The sequence below is a fragment of the Citrus clementina genome, unplaced genomic scaffold (genome assembly GCF_000493195.1).
Source record: "Citrus clementina cultivar Clemenules unplaced genomic scaffold, Citrus_clementina_v1.0 scaffold_1, whole genome shotgun sequence".
NCBI lineage: Eukaryota > Viridiplantae > Streptophyta > Magnoliopsida > Sapindales > Rutaceae > Citrus > Citrus x clementina.
Window position 1 is genome coordinate 1081382 of NW_006263303.1, and position 14012 is coordinate 1095393.

At 32.9% G+C, this 14012-nt stretch overlaps 2 protein-coding genes across 6 annotated transcripts in view; one reads left to right on the forward strand and one right to left on the reverse strand.

Annotated features, from left to right (window-relative positions):
• Positions 1 to 1481: 1481 nt before the first annotated feature.
• Positions 1482 to 9161, reverse strand: LOC18053742 (RNA polymerase I-specific transcription initiation factor RRN3). Of its 3 annotated transcripts, XM_024177979.1 has the most exons (16): positions 9010 to 9161; positions 7599 to 7726; positions 7357 to 7440; positions 7187 to 7258; positions 7022 to 7093; positions 6687 to 6926; positions 5829 to 5945; positions 5628 to 5741; positions 5225 to 5350; positions 5071 to 5139; positions 4305 to 4411; positions 3760 to 3843; positions 3092 to 3179; positions 2759 to 2878; positions 2295 to 2479; positions 1482 to 2057 (listed from the first exon to the last, which is right to left on the reverse strand). In XM_024177979.1, exons 2-16 carry the CDS (start codon positions 7710 to 7712, stop codon positions 1763 to 1765), a joined length of 1887 nt encoding a protein of 628 aa, XP_024033747.1. In that variant the 5' UTR covers positions 7713 to 7726; positions 9010 to 9161; the 3' UTR covers positions 1482 to 1762. The 3 variants fall into 3 exon arrangements, with proteins under 3 accessions (XP_024033747.1, XP_024033748.1, XP_024033749.1); XM_024177980.1 differs by lacking the exon at positions 5071 to 5139; XM_024177981.1 differs by lacking the exon at positions 3760 to 3843.
• A 4211-nt stretch (positions 9162 to 13372) lies between these two features.
• Positions 13373 to 14012, forward strand: part of LOC18053744 (transcription initiation factor TFIID subunit 5) — a 6803-nt gene continuing 6163 nt past the window's right edge. For all 3 annotated transcript variants that reach the window (XM_024177987.1, XM_006450234.2, XM_024177988.1), the window contains exon 1: positions 13373 to 13665. In XM_024177987.1, the coding sequence (XP_024033755.1) occupies positions 13490 to 13665 (176 nt within the window). In that variant the 5' untranslated portion in view covers positions 13373 to 13489. The remainder of the gene's footprint in view (positions 13666 to 14012) is intronic.

The window sequence follows — 14012 nt, forward strand, 5'->3', positions numbered from 1 at the left end:
AACTAATAAAAAAATTTCCTGCCGCTTGTTAAAATTTAAAGACAAATTATACAAACTATTTAATTAGCTTAATAGTCCATCATTTTAAATCAGCAAAAATATATTTTACATTACTTTTCACAAAACCAAATTTGAAATTCCCGTTTATTATTATTTTTCCCCTTCTTTATTTCACAATTTAATCAGCTAATGAGCATTTTTGGGGTAATTGTCCTACCCCCCCCCCCCCCCCAAAACAACGTACTGTTTTCTCCTCTTTTAATTTTTGTTTCTTTTTAAAAAATTTCCTTAACAATGATAATCAAAGTTTCCCGACAAAGAGTGGCGATTTAACGCCTAGACTAGTCAAATATTGGTACAAATAATTATTGAGTTTATGGAATTTCTAGAGAGACATATATTTTTTGAACTGCCTCCCAGGTTCAGACATATTTATGAACTTTGTTCAGCCTCTTCCGTTCAGGTTTTCTTGTGTTCTTTGTTCCACTGCCTAAGAACTGTGGTGTACTTGTGTCCTGATTTCGAGTAAGAAGTTTCGACGTCATAGCGTTTTATGACACTGTTGCATTACAGGTTATCATCGGTAGTTTTTTTGGCTGAAGGATGGAAGGAGTCGAGATCGGGAATGCAACCAGAACCATTGTCTTCTTCTGTTACTACGCCAAAGTTCATCCCAGGAGCATCAGCAGTTGGAAGCCCACCATCCCGTGGAAACTTAAGCGAATGATTCATCCGGTGGACCTGGAAGCCCTCTAAACCACAGCACCGGCGGAGGCTGCAGTAACAGCAATCCACCAAGCATACCGAATATGTGGAAATAGAGTTGTTGGCGCTGTGTGATTTGGTATCAGTTTTTATTTGGAATCGGTTTCGGATGTGGGCTGCGTATGTAATTCATGATATCTGCTTTCAACTCGTTAGAGCTCCAGTTGCTTACCAGGAGTACAGTAGAAGATGCCATTTTCAGTGTGTCTTAAACTGAAACTGAAAGTAGGTAGAATCTAAGGCCCTTTCCTATCCTTTAAAGTGGGTCTTGGGTTATTACAACATATAATAGAGATCAGATGCTAGGTATTGTTTAGATCTCGGTTAGGTTATTGTAGGATTAGTGCTACGAATTCATTTTGAGTGTTTGCTGTTGACGTGTGTTGCTACATTTTTCAGTCACCCTTATTAGTTTATTTCGTATTTCGGTTCCTAATTATTAATGCATACACTTATCCTTTCAGATTAAACTCACTTCATACCTTTGCATCCGCTGATCTTTTTTAGTTAGTTTTCCAATTTCCAAATAAGGTTGAAGTTCTACGCGAACAGTATTGATTAATTTTACATAAAAACCGTTGATTGGTACCGAAGCTACTTGACCGACGCGTCTTCTTAAACACCCTTAATTGATTTGGTTGCGTTTCCACTTGTGAATTCCATTCTACATGTAATGTTCTTATACTACATTTGTGCAATTCTCTGACACAACCATGGGAAGTCGCAAAAGTCACGGTTTTTCTTATCAACACTTAATTTAACTTAATTTTACAACAGTGTTCATGGAATTTTCAATACAACGCTATCTCAAAACCTATTAGCAGAACTCTGCTGTGTAACAACAATCTCACTATTTGCTGTCTACCCTCAGTTGTGGTCCCTTCGCCAAGCGAGCAACACATCTGCAAAAAATGCACGAGTTATCCTCCCTGTTAGCATGAGCACTGCAATCTCTTCCTCTCTAATCTGCTGGTACAAAGATGAAATAGATTCTGTATCACAAAGATTCTGGACTCGTCGAGGGCCTAATTCTTGAGGGCATTTTCATGGGTTGTCGCAATTCACCATCCAACCGACAACTGAAGGAATTCTTAGGTGTGATGGACATTTTGTTTAATGAATATTCAAACTCATCGAGATCAAGATCCTGCTCATCAGGACTCCTGCCCATCCCATCAACCATAACATGATCTCCATTATCCTCATCTACATCTTCATCGCTGTTGTCTTCTTCATCGCCATGATAAGCAGTTTTAACCATCGACCAGTAAACGAAGTTCGGCCGTATGAAACTTCAGAAACAGACACATCAGTTTATTAGTTATCTTTAGCACAAGCGACTCTTCTGACTCACAAGTTAAGGCCAACATACTGGTAATTATCCCTCTACCTCATTTCAACTTAATAGTTTCCAGAGCAGTCATTCAGAAAAGCTAATGACTGAAAACTTGGGTTCATGTAAAATATGAATTTTAATAATGTTGACATTCATTCTAAAAATAATTCATGGCAGAGTAGCATTTGCAAACCTGTCAGATTTCTTCAGCAAACATGGATCAAACGGAAAGAACATGTCCAGCCTTTCCAGCCCACCAAAAGCCCTGGAAAGTTCCGACTCCAGCAGATCATTAAATACAAAAGTTTCAGACACGGTGAACAGACGAGCAGCTTTTGATTGTTGGAGAAACTCTGAAACCACAGATGGTAGGCATACCTGTTTACAAGAGAAAACTGAAGCATTAGGTCCCAGGATGAGATTAAAATTAAGACATATTCATCCAGCTAGAGCAGCAATTCAAAAGGAAACAATGAAAAGACAAAATATGTACGAAAGGAAATAATGAAACGACTAAAAAGGATGCACAATGTCCTTATGAGAAAAAAAATCGTCTTGAAAATAGTAATTTAAGGTGGCAGGGAAAAAATTTGTTACATAACAAGCTTGATATTTCATATTAAGTTTAGAGGAGCTATCAAAAGAAAAGATGCTCACCTTTAATGGGTTCAAATCGTGCTTCAAAACTGTTTCTAGAGGCATAAGGAGAAGCTGAGACTTGAGCCTCGGTATATCCATTATAGATCTCATACGAAAACATAGCACATACATAATGGCCTGTGGTGAAGAATTAACCATCAATACTGCAGTTTAATAATTGATTTAAACTACTCAACAGTTTTACCATAGGCCAAAACAAATTTGTCTATGATAGACCAACATAAGCAAAATGATATCATTGGAAAAGCAAAAGATTCATAAAAGTTGGTTGAAGAGACATTTAAGCAAAAGGAATCTTTTATTAAGAAATCTGTGTTCAGAAGCATTTACCTGGCATCCTGAATAAAACACTCTATGGGCTTTTGGGTTTATGTCACCACCCAGTATATTACAGTACTCCAAACACCAATCCACCAACCTGCAAAATAAAAACACTATCAGATTTAATATGAAATCCACATTTGCTTCCTTTATAGAATATCCAGAGCCATGCAACAAACCCAACTAAACAACCTATTTGATTCAGTTTAGATTTTCACTTGATGCAATTCAGTCTTGGTTAACATCTTGCTTTCTGTTTAATAAGTACAGTGCCCACAGGGCACGGGCACAAACTACAATCGATATGGTTATATACTAACAAGTTAAACTTATTAAAAATGATACTAATCTATACATATAAATGATACAACTGTAAGATGCTAATGTATGATATTTTCTTCTAAAAATAAATTAGCTATTGAATATTGGCTTATTATTTTATTTTAATATTGACAAAAGCATAATTCTTTTATTTAATTTTGTTCTAGTCAGTCCATATAAGTTTTTTTGTTTTTGGTTTCCTACACGTCCTAATACCAACCACTTTTGGCTCAATCATTAAAATTTTTCAGATACTGAGACAACCAAGCATGCACACTGCTAACCATGCAGTTGCAATTCACTTGATGGATCTTCCATAAGAATAACAGAATACAAGATCAGCTATTCTTTCTAACCTTTTTAACAAGCTAACAATGAAACAGGGAGACAAAAACCTCGCACGAGACAGGAAACTAGCAAGGTAAGACACAGCACTCATCCTGCAAATAAAAGAAAAGAGAGTTAATACTAGTATGTTAATAATGATTTATCCCCTCCAAAATGACAATCCATACAAGATTCCAACAAATACTATTTTGCAATACAAAGATACATCTATGTCATTACAATTGGCAGAGAAATCATTTATTTATTTAACAACTTCATTGCTGTCTATAAACATGCCTTCCAATAAAATAATGGAGGATAAACAAAATAATTTGGTAGAAAAGTCGTTTATTCATTGAAAATTTTTTTAAGCTCAGCAACACATTACCATCCCAGGAAAAGCAAAATTAAAAGTATCAGAAAAAAAATGTTTTGACATGGTTTCATGTAACTTAAAAGATGACATTTGATTGATCAAGCAGCCTGATCTGCAGTTAACTATCGGCAGACCCATACCAGCTAGATCCAGCAGCCAAAAAATGATTTTACTCATTGAGATAAGAATCCAAATTACCTTGTGAGTGGAGGATAGAGACCACTAACAAAGACATCCGCAAGCATTGTGGCAAATCTCAGACCACAGTTTTCGGGATCCAATGCACAGGCATAAAACATCACAAACTGCATTTAATAGAAGACAAATACCTCAACAAACAAAGCAAGGAAAATACATATTTCATTAACCCCCCCACCCCCCAAAAAAACATCCATCAAATAAATAATAAGAAACTGAAAACTATGCCACTGGGCATTGAGTCCTCAACAATCAGTTCGAGCCCCTACTTAACCCATTTCCACAAAATGTGCAATAAGGGTAGATAAATCTCGCCAATATTAGTAGGAGTAGATTTCCGAGTTAGTCTTGATGGATTTTTAGGCTATACAGTAAGCGTATATATCTACAATCCCAGAAGACATCATATTGTGATATATCTGTAGATTGTAACAATTTAAAAAAATACTAATAAGAAAAAACTATAGAAGGAAGAAATGCACACACACAAACATTGCAAGGGTTAATACCAATCAATAAGTTGGAAAAAACTTCGTAAGTCAATTTTCGAAATAGAAATTGGAAGGATGTGATTCAAGCAATTTTGAAATCCAAAATCAAGGGGAAATTTTGTTGGAATTGGGAAATTTTTTTCTACTAAAAGTGTATCCTGTAGGAATCAATTGTTCATATGATTCTTTGATAGAAAGAAATCAAAAGGGGGCGTGTCCGACTGTCTTTATAAGTTCACTAAAACAATGAAATATAAAGGAAATCTGAGCATTACCTGAGCAAACTTCGACTTGTACGCATTTAGAACAGTTATCTGGAATGACTGAAGAAGAATTTCAAATACCTAACCATAACAATTAATCTCTTTAAAACAAGCCAGAAAGAGGGACCCAAAGAGCAAGTAAAAGGAATAAGAATTTACAAAATACCTCAATCAAACGGCCTGTGCCTTCACATGATTCAAGATGCTCAAAAGTTAGCACCATCAAGCTATCTAGTAGTTCAGCAATTAGGTTTCCACTTAAACTCTTCCGACTTAAAGAGCCACTTGGAAGCTACCCCAAAAAAACAAAATTATAATCAGGTTACATTACTTCCCACAAGTAAAGACAAATCAAGAAAAAGATCTACCAATTTTCTACAGTTCATTTTGTATGTCTTTGATTTCTTTTCTTCACAAAAGGAACTTCCACGTTTCATAATTTCTGTAAAAATTTCAGCAGCACACACTGAACTAACTCCAGTACTCCGCACTGGTTCTAATTTTTTCTGTTATAATTGTTGATACGAAAATCAGGTGAATCACCAAAAATGAAAATTTGTTGATTCTACCTCATCACCAACTTGCTCAGCATCATCTGCAGCCTCTTCCACATCTTCTAACTCCATCTCAAATATGCCTTTACTAAAATCATCATGTAAAATGTCATCCCATCCAATCTCCATCTATAAGAAATTTCACCACATAAGAATGTTCATATAAACACAAATTATTTTCAAGCACCAAGTTACATGACAGTTCCATTGGCTTACATCCAAATCTATTAGCCTATCCACCACTGCCATAAGCAATGTGCTTCTAACAAGTTCTCCCATTGCACTGCTCTCCAGCTTTAGCATGTTCTCCATGTAAACAACAATCATCTTCAACTACAGAAAGAGATGGATAAATCATAAATCTCAAAAATCACATTTTAGCATGTAGAACAACAATTTCTGATTATAGACAGTACTCAAATAAAAGAACAAATAAATAACAGATTCAGGGATAACATTCAAAATGGCAGGTTTTTCACAAACAGAGAAATCCAAATGCCACTACCATCATGTGTATATAAGTAGCACATCAACTATTTCACCACAATAGATAATGTGGGAATGACCACAGGAGAACACAAGTATAAGTATAAAAAGCATGTTATATGAGCACACTACCAACTTATTGATGGACTGTGTAAGGAAGAGTGGAGCAACTTATACGAACATCCCACAAAAGAGAACTCAAATTGCATTTGGTGTGTCTAAAAGACAAACTGAGGGGTCAAGAACAGAATCATATATTAGCAAGGCTCACAGAAACAAATATCTAATTTCAGAATCCACATTTCATATTTTCCCCGGTATCTGAAAGATTCATTAGTATAATTAATATCAATATAATAGTCATATATAATCCCCTAAGGTGATATGATAATCATATATAATCAATTTGGCAAAATTCCTAGAGATATTAGACCAGAATGGGACAAGAAACACATACAACAGTAACAGTACATGCATGCATCCATTGTGACCAATTCAGACAACAAAATCTGAAAATAATAACAAATAGGCCACACAATTTGTTTGAGAAATCCAATTTCAAATTTTAAAGGCTCATATCTGACTTACTCGCTCATGCTTATTATGGACGGTTGGCATTCTCTGCACAACTATGGGCAATAATCTCATTGGGGCAAGAGGCACCAAGTCAAAAATACTTTTCAAAGCCGCATGCACCCGGGAAAGAACTTGATGCTTTCTTTCAAGACCATGAGGCTCTTTCAGTTTATCTAGGAAATAACTTGGCGGTGTGAAGTTGCTGACGAGCATAGTTAAACATGAATCAACATATTTTCCATTGGAAGCAGCCTGCAACATTATGAGTGAAATGAATAAAAAAGTGTTAAAGGTTTCACAGAGAAATTTTAAGAATTTAAATTTCTGATGATTCTCAACTGACATACCAAGGATATAATCAGGCCTTTCAGTGCATCCATAACATCTGGGTCATAGTTCCACATGCTCATTCCAAAAATCTGAAAAAACACTTGATCACGAAAACAATAATAACAATCTGGTAATACATAACAAGCAGAAACAAACACACAAATCCATATAAAACAACTTACAGAAACAAGAAGAGACTCGTGGTGGGAAATGTCTATATAAGAAACTGCACCAGATAGCGCCTTCAAACTTGTCTGCCAAGTTAATATAAAGAGGGAATTAAAGCTTAAAACAAAACACATGAATGTCATTTGATGATAACGACATGCACGAAACTGAGTGAAGAACCTACCTCAAGCAAAGCCCTATTGTCAGGATCAAGACGTCCCGAAAGGTGCATAACCGCAACTAGTTGGTTATAATTGTCATTATCACCCTATTCAAAGAATTTTTTTTTTTTTGGGGGGGTGGGGGGGGGGTTACAATGGAGTATTAAATGAGGATTAGAACAGGTAACTAATTATTTTTTCCTCTTAAAAAATAATTAAAATAATAATTAGTTGAGCTGAGTTTGCAAGGTGGGGAAACACTTACTGATTGGACAGATGTGAGGGCTTCCCTTACATGGTAGACTAATTCCAAGTCACTAATATTAACATCCTCCATCTCATGAGATTCAGCATGATCTATTGGTAGTTCCACTCCCATGGTCCCCAAGTAATCTACAACAATATGTGTCTGACCATTAAACTTACCAAAAGATATCGAATAATGAAATCATTTAACATAAATGAATATAATTAGAATTAAATATTAGATAATTCAATAATTTTCTTCATTTATTTAAGAGAGAAAAAAAAGTAAATAGCATGTAGTAGGAGTGGACAAAGCGGTTTTCGGTTTCGGTTGTTCGGGTTTCAGTTTGGGTTACAACCCGATCGGGTTGGAGAATTAAACCCAATAGGGTTGAATTACACCCAATGGGGCGGGTTTGGGACCCAAACCCGATTAGGACCCCAACCCGCCCCATACAAGAAAAAAATTAAATTGGGGATAATTCCGAAAACGGGAACCCGATTCCAAAAAAATTAATAATTTGTGTAGATTCAGGTCCTTTTTTTTCAAAAAAAATTAATAATTTTGAATATACATATTTAAAAATAAAATTACAAATGATCAAATTTTAACAACCTCCAAATAAATGAAAATATAATCATTCTAAGCCTTCAACAAAAACTTTTGATTCCAAGTATTCTAAGAATGAAGTTTTCAGTCAATCCAGTTCATGCAACTCTAACAAGATTCTGAAATATAATAACATGTAGAGCTCTAATCCCATAAACAAGATGTAATTACTACCAATCAACCGATCGAAATCTCATAAGGCAGATATTCATACCCATAAAAGAAAGAAGAAAAGGCAACAAGAAGAACTCATTTCATAAAGTAACTGCTACAACAAATACACATTACAAGAAGAACACTGATGCTAGAGATTTAATTTTATAAACAGAATGGAATATTTCACCAACTCGCAGTTTAAGAGATGCAGAAGAAAGTTGAAAGAATGCGCATATATGCCTTTCCAAAACCGACAAATGCTCGTGCTCTTTTAGCAAGCTTACCAATTCAAGAACTCATATGCGAAATTCTGCAGATAAACCATCTAAATTCAATCCATCCCATCAACTTAACAGTTTAAAGCCAACGTCAAAACAAGTTCTCCTTTGGCCTCATAAGAAGTTTCTTTCATCATGTCAATGGCTCATGGACAGAATAATGGTGCAGAGCATACCCATTACAGAATAAAGGAGAGATCAACTCAACCATATATCTTAAGCCCAAAATGCTACAATAACAGGATTCTCAACTAACAAATATACAAACTTTACACACCCAAAATATTCTACAGCAAACTAAGAATCAGGAATCAAAAGAAAAAGAAACAAACCGAGAAGAAAGAAAGCCAAGAGAAGCAAGAACGAAAGAAATAAAAAGGACATGCCTTTAAATATAACCCAACGAAGACGAGAGTGAAGGTCGACTGCCGCTGTGCTGCGAGAAAGTGACCACTGACAAGACGCGATTGACGGCTGAGAGTGACGACCGGTGGCAGCGTGGCGCGGTTGAGTGGCCAACCGCGGTTGAGAATTGAGAGTAAAGAGGTATGAGGCTTAGCTCAGGGGTAGAGGTGGCAAAAATACCCGCTCGGTCCGGATCCGGACCGTACCCGGGTATTGTGGGCCGGATAATACTTGATCCGGATATGAAGTCGGGTCGGTTTTGAACATCACTTGATAAATTTGGAACCCAAATTTTATTAAAAAAATTATAAAATATATATTATTTTAAATATTTTATATTTATTTAACTTATTTATTATACATATATAAAGTTTTTAACACTTAAAGTTTATATTTTCATGTCAAATTTTATTAAAATAAATTTAAAACTTATAAAATCACCAAAAAATAAAAAATATATACACATAAAATATTAAAAAATATAAAATCCGGCCCGGACCCGGACCCAGACCCGGACCGGTTGCATCCGGGCAGGGTCCGGTCATGGCAATACCCGGACCCGGCCCGAGGTTTTGCCATCTCTACTCAGGGTCGTTTGTATTTAACTTCAACCATTTAATTGACTTAATTTAATTAAGTTAAATCATTAAGTTTATTTGTTTAACTTAATGAAAATTAATAATTTAATAGTTGAAAATTTTTTATTAATTTTTATTAAATTATCAAACTAGTTTTTTTATATTTTTACTTAATTTAAAATGTATGAATAATATCATTAAAAGATATTTTTTAAAATAATCCCGTATAATTAATTAATTTTTATTTTTACCTAAATAAAATTTAATAATTAACATTATTACTAATATATAGTGGTAGACTGTTATTATTATTATTATCTATTTATTTTCTTTAAAAATTAATATTATTTATCTTCATAATTTTTTGTGAATATTTTTTATATAAAAACATTAGAAATTATAATAAAATTGATTAACTTATATAATTTAGAATATTAAAGAGTTGTATTCAATTAAATATGATTTATGTTAAGATAATTTATTATCTTATTTATATTCCTTGATATGTTTATTATTTGTTTATATCTTATTTATATTCCTTGGTTTTAACACTTACAATTTGTAGGGGTATAAATATAAAAATATTAGTTTTCAAATTTCTTAAGTTGAAAAAACAAACAACTTAATATATATTTTTAGTGATTTAAATAAAAAAATGAACATATGATTGAGATTCAGACATTCAGCTCTATTCAAAATTTCAAACTAATTTAGCTCTATTAGATTTCAGTGAAAAAAAATAAACGTCACCTTAGTGTTTTTTATTTTGAGGGGGATCGGGTTTGATTGCTAGTAATTTAGGCTTCTTTTTTTTTTCCAAATGTACCCCAATTGGGTTTACTGTTCGTTTCCAGTTACCAAATCGAATATAAATCCAATCAGTTTTTTTTATTTTCAAACCAATCGGTCTTTTATTTTCGAATTCGGTAACACCCACCTACTTGTGAGTTTAGACTTTAGACTTATGGTTTTTTTTTTGTTGTTATTTGAGTATTTTTTTAGTTGTTTGTTTAAATTAAAATTATATTTTAATTTTCAAAATATATATTTCGGGTTTGGTTTCGGATTCAGGCCTGATAAAATACACGAACCCAAACTCGTAATATATTTGGGGCTTGGGCTTCTTCCAAACTAGACTTATTTTCAATTTTAAAAGTTAAAACTTCTCGGGGGCCCATATCCGACTTGAATTAATCAAGAGCCTATGGGTATAGGCCTTGCAGAAGATAGTCTTTCCATTTCGAAATGTACGTGAAGCGGACACTTCTTGAATATTATAAGGGTCTAAAGAATATAGGTAGTACGTCAGAAGATCAATGTACACACCATGAGGAGGTCCGTATAATTTGATTATAAATATCAATTGTAATATTTGATGTAATATCAGTAATAATTCTATATAATAGTATTAAAAAAAATCAAATGATTTAATGCGAATATGTTATTAAGTCATATGATTTGATAGGATTGTTATTCAATTTACTATAAAGTTATATGATTTAATAGCATGTTTGTGCTCAATCTATTAAACCATACAACTTAATAACATTATTCTATTATTCATTTTTGCAGTGAAAAGGCTGATTATAAGTTACAATAAATGTCACTAAAGAAAATCAAATGGTTTAATGCGAATATGTTATTAAGGCATATGATTTAATAGGATTATTGTTCAATTCACTGTAAAGTTAGATGGTTTAATAACCTCTAAATTGACTATATTAAACTATATAAGTTAATAACATGTCCGCATTAAAAACAAAATGAGAGTGCTCATATGAAAGACCAACTACACACTACCTTAAGAATCTCATGACATGGGTTTGATGTCATCTGATTCTTGTTCTCAATAACTAATAATTTCTATCATTATTTTCTACCTTATGAAAATAAATGTATTTGAGCTCAATAAATTTACACTTAATATATAAAACATTTTTATTCTAGAAAAAAGTCTTAACATATATAGTATGCATTTTGAAATATTGTACGACAATTGGGCTTCCAAAGCTCAGTTGCCAAGGTGTTTGATTACACCTTACAGCTGAGCTTGGGCAGCTCAATATCTTTTTTTCTCCTAGTTATGTATTATATTATTGAATTACACTCACATGTTATTTAATTTCAATTTTGTCCTCATTTTTTAACATAATTTCAAAAGTGGATTCTCTTTAGTATGCAAATAAATTATCATAAAAAGTACACTATTTCTCTTTGTTTTGTGTGGATATGTTGGAATGCATACATAAATGCTAAACTTGTTGCAAATTATGTTATCATTATTGTTGTGGTTGCTACAAAACTTTGAAAATGCATTTATATATTTAGATTTATATTTTTATTAAGAAAATGTTATTCAGTAGATGTAAGATATCCACAGTTAAGTAAGTATTTAAGACCATATAAAGGTGAAAGATAGAGGCTTCTTAATTTTTGCTAAGATAACCAACAAATGAGTCATAAAGAATTATTCAACTACAAGTGCTCTTATTTGAGAAGTGTCATTGAGCATACTTTTGGGGTTTGGAAGAATATACTGAAGATTTTACAAAATATGCCAACCTATGCATTTAAGAAACAAGTTAAAATACTTATTGTTACCATGGTATTACATAATTACATTATAAGATATTCACAAAATCATATCATTTTAATGAAACAATGGATGAGCCAAGTGATCCTGTTAGTGAACGTATAAGCAATACTGCATCTCATGAAGAAAGTTATGATACAGATGATAACACAGTTTAAGATATAATAATTTTAAGAGATGACATTTCTGCAAGTTTAATTGAGGCATGAAAATGGAAAAAAAATTGTAAGAATTTTGTAATTAATTTCATTTAAGTTTTGATCATGTTATGTTACATGAACTTTATTAGACATATTTGGTATAATTTATTTCTTCAATCAACGTGTAAAATTAGAATGTATTTATTTTCATTTTGTATTATTTTGTTATATAAACTATTTATTACAACTTGTGCGGAAAAAATAAATTTGATTAGTTAAATATTAACTTGATTTGTCAAATTGATAAACATAATCATATGTTAATCAACACTAAAATTAAATGAAATATAGAAAAATAATAATTCAAAGTAGGAAAAATAATTTAATTGGTTAACAATTAAGAAATAATATTATTTAAAATTAATCATTACCAATATTTATCAAACACGATAAGCTTTTACTCTAACTGTGACTGCAGTTTAAAAATTATAATACCTCACTACTAAACGCACCTATAATTGGATTTTTGGTAAGCTGGTTTCATCATCCTAAAGCCAGTGATAATTCATTCGACAACCAAACCCATTTAATCATAAAATAATAATGATGTTTAATTTTTTTGTTGGATTTAATTGCCTTTGTGAGTGAGAGAATCAAAGGATTAATTATATTCAATAATTTTCGTTCGTTGGAGCCTAATAACAATAATAAATATTATGGTTGACTTTTATGTAAAAAAGCAGTTAATTATAACTATACTATAAAAATTAAAAAAAGTAGTTAATTTAAAGCGCAGGGACTCTGATTTTAATTTAAGAATGCCATGTTGCTAAATCACAACCAAAAAGGGTAACTTAGTCAAATACTTTATACATCTTAGTCAAATACTTATTACACAACTTTCAAAAACTGGGCTGGATCAGAGTCTTAAGTATATCTGATGGGCTGGATTTGAAGCGTGGTTCGACATGGGCAGATATTTTAGACACTCCAATTTGATTCTCATTACACCTCTTTTCACGTGCACATATTATAACATCCTGAGTTGGGTACGAGCGAGCGAGGACGACGTCCCTGTTCTCTCTGGCCCTTGATTAACCAGAGAGCATCATCAACACTGCAGGAGAAAGAAGAAGAAGAAGAAGAGAGAATGGACGAGCTGCAAGTAGTGGAATTCGTAGCAACGTACTTGAAGAAGAAAGGATTCAGTGAAGCCGAAAACGCATTGCAAGCTGAAATTCAACGAAACAAGAGCAGTAACAACACCAATCCAATCGACATCCTCAACGACCCCGAACTCTCCAAGTTCTTTCGCACCTTCTCCGAGTACACGCCTCTCTTCTCTTTCTCTCTGCTAATGAGTTTTTTTATTTTTTATTTTTTGGGACTGAATTTTGTTTATTACTGAATTTTGTTAATTATTGAAGTTACATTAATTGTATGGGTTTTAGGTTTTAGGAATTTTAGGACCGAAATAGTTTTGACTTTTTAAGCTACGGGAGATTTTTTTTATTGTATAGGTTTTAATTATCTGAAACTAATTGCTACTGAGCATTTATGAAGCCCTAAATTTTACTTGTGAAAGTTTGCAACTTCAGTCTGCTTTTGGTTGTATTGAGGCTTGTTTCTATTAGCTGAGCTAGTATCTCTATGAATAAGCTGAACTGATATGG

What these genes read in the sequence shown, in the direction of transcription:
- LOC18053742 (XM_024177979.1), bottom strand. Translation starts at nt 7,712, where the DNA reads ATGGGAGTGGAACTACCAATAGATCATGCTGAATCTCATGAGATGGAG. An exon ending in TCCATAATAAGCATGAGCGA is followed by an intron (nt 5,946 to 6,686) that starts GTAAGTCAGATA and finishes CTCTTTCTGTAG; the next exon opens with TTGAAGATGATTGTTGTTTA. An exon ending in ATAGGCTAATAGATTTGGAT is followed by an intron (nt 5,742 to 5,828) that starts GTAAGCCAATGG and finishes AATTTCTTATAG; the next exon opens with ATGGAGATTGGATGGGATGA.